This window comes from Physeter macrocephalus, chromosome 11, assembly GCF_002837175.3.
Source record: "Physeter macrocephalus isolate SW-GA chromosome 11, ASM283717v5, whole genome shotgun sequence".
In the NCBI taxonomy this organism is placed as follows: Eukaryota; Metazoa; Chordata; class Mammalia; order Artiodactyla; family Physeteridae; genus Physeter; species Physeter macrocephalus.
In genome coordinates, this window is record NC_041224.1 from 131921492 (window position 1) to 131923972 (window position 2481).

At 35.8% G+C, this 2481-nt stretch overlaps 1 protein-coding gene across 1 annotated transcript; it reads right to left on the bottom strand.

The window, feature by feature from the left end:
* Positions 1-1583: 1583 nt before the first annotated feature.
* Positions 1584-2252, bottom strand: LOC102978343 (small ubiquitin-related modifier 2-like). Its single transcript, XM_055088802.1, has one exon. The coding sequence runs from the start codon at positions 2231-2233 to the stop codon at positions 1889-1891; it is 345 nt and encodes a 114-aa protein (XP_054944777.1). The 5' UTR covers positions 2234-2252; the 3' UTR covers positions 1584-1888.
* Positions 2253-2481: the final 229 nt, after the last annotated feature.

The following is a 2481-nucleotide window of genomic DNA, read 5'->3' on the forward strand; positions in this document are numbered from 1 at the left end:
ATTTGAAATTTATTGTTTTTCTACTTAAAATATTGTTTAGCTTGAGACTTCTTAGGACATTTGTAAAAGCAAGTTAAAGCCAATAAGATTTTTGATGTTTTTTGTAAACAGAGATGGTTTTTACAATTAAAATAACATTTCAACTAAACAAAACATTGCTAAATATTGATATTTAATAAGTTGCCTTGTATAATTTCTGAAAATTATACTTGTTCTGAAAAGTGTAAGAATACCCTAATGATAAAGATTTCTAAACAAAATTTTATCCTGTTTGATTTTTTACTCTGATCTAATGACAAAATTCTATAAATTTTCATTTTCCAGTGTAGTTACTTTTAGTTAAGTAGCTAGTAGTTAATGGCTTTTACCTGTTAAAATATAAATAATATAGCAAGCATTTGAGAGGACTAAACTGGAATAAAGTGTTCATGGGTTAGAATTAGACTCGGACTATGGAGTATATTATCCTATTTAATATTAAAGGTGGATCTTATATGAATTAGGAAAAACCTTCCTGTTAATAAAAGCTTCCTTTTAACTAAAAATAAATAAATAAAATGCAGAGTTGATCTCCAGGGAATCCCAAAGATCAGGAACTAGGAGGGAACTGAAAACCATAGAGACTCCTCTGGGGAGATTTGTCCATCTAGGTAATAGGACCTGGATTCTGAGGTGAAAAGAGATTCTATTTAATTGTAATTATTTAATTGGGTAACTGTATTTAATTAAATTGTGGAAATCCATGAAGATTTTTGGGAAGAATTAAGCACAACATATGAGACTTAAGTTCTAGCACTATTTGTTCTAACAATGACTATCTATGAGGTCACAGGCAAATCCCTTTACTCTTTTCAACTTCCATTCCCCTCGTATAAAATGAGAGAACTGAATTAGAATATCTGTAAATTATGTTTCAGCTCAACATTTTAGGATTCTGTGATGAGAGACACCTTTGAAAATTTAATTTGGCAACAGTGTGGATGGTGGATTATTGTATTAGCCTCGTAACTGGTATTGCTGCCTCTAGGCTTGCTTTAACTGCAAATTAATCCCTTCACTGACCACAGTAGCCTTTCTTAAACAGGTCTAAATTTTATCCCCTGCTTGAACATTTTCAATCGTGTTCCAGAACTTTCAGGATAATGTTAAAAAGCCTTAGTTTAGCAAAAAAATTGTTTTCATCATCTGGCTGCTTTATACTCCTCTAATGTTCTCATCTAACATTTCTCCCATTATAGTATAATTATTGGTTTATTTGTCTCTTCTAAACAATGTAAACTCATCTTTGCCTTTTTTTTTCTTCTTGAACAAGTAGTTTATTTAAACAACAAGACGCTAGACTTGAAGGGAAAACTGTCTAGGATTCATTTCTTTTAGAGTAACTTAAAGACATTGCCCTACTTGTAACAGCTACATACAAAAAATTTATAAAATTGTCCTTGGTTTTACAATGATAAATGAAAAGCATTAAAATTCTCCCATCGAACAAGGTATGCAAGGATTTTTATGTTGTTCTTTTTTTGTTAGACAGTGAGAGCAAAATAACTTACTGAAATATAAAGGCAAGAGCTGAATGAGCATGCCACTAATGGAGAAAAGGGGGTATTTTCATAGAACCAGTATTTTTCTCCAACCCATCTCCATTTGATGTCGGTCAAAACATTACCATTGGCCATTTACTTAAAAAAAAAAACATGCACTATGCTTGTGCACATACACCAGTTACTTTATGTACAATATAGGAAGGGGGAAGGGGTTAAATGAAAGAATAGAGAAAACTATACTGTAGTAGTCAGGATGTGGCGGAACCAAATTGCGGTTTTCTAATTGAGAATGTCTTCTTGGTCTGGAGGAACAGAATTCTGGAGTAAAGTAGCAGGTTCCCTTTTTAGTAGACACCTCGTGTCTGCTGCTGGAACACACCAATTGTATCTTCAGCCTCCATTTCCAACTGTGCAGGTGTGTCTCTTTCATTGATTGGCTGCCCATCAAATTGGAATCTGATCTGCCTCATTGACATACCCTGTCGTTCACAATAGGCTTTCAATAGTTTACTAAGTGGTGTATGCCTCTTAATCTTCAACTGCACCACAGAACCGTCCTGCCCCGCCACCTTCAAATTAATATGATCGTTGCTCTCAGTCTTGACTCCTTCCTTGGGCTTTTCGTCGGCCATGGCGAGCGCCAGAGTCTCCTCAGCTGCCGCTTCACTAAAGAGGTGCCAGGTCCACATCAAAAGAGCACACAAGCAGCACCAGGAGCGGCAGAAGAAGGAGGCGGCAGCACTGGAGGAGGGGGAGCACCTTTGCCTTTTAAACATCTAGCACAGGTGCTGGCATACAGCAAGAACACCATGAATATTAAATGAATGAACAAGTGTACTGAAGGAAGAAGACCTGGTAGGTTTAGAAATAATTCTGGAGGGAAGTAATGCAGCTCTGAACTGACATGGCAATACTAAGAAGGGGCAGTTGGGTATTA

Excerpts from the sequence above, each read along its gene's own strand:
- LOC102978343 (XM_055088802.1), bottom strand. The coding sequence starts at position 2,233 with ATGTGGACCTGGCACCTCTTTAGTGAAGCGGCAGCTGAGGAGACTCTG.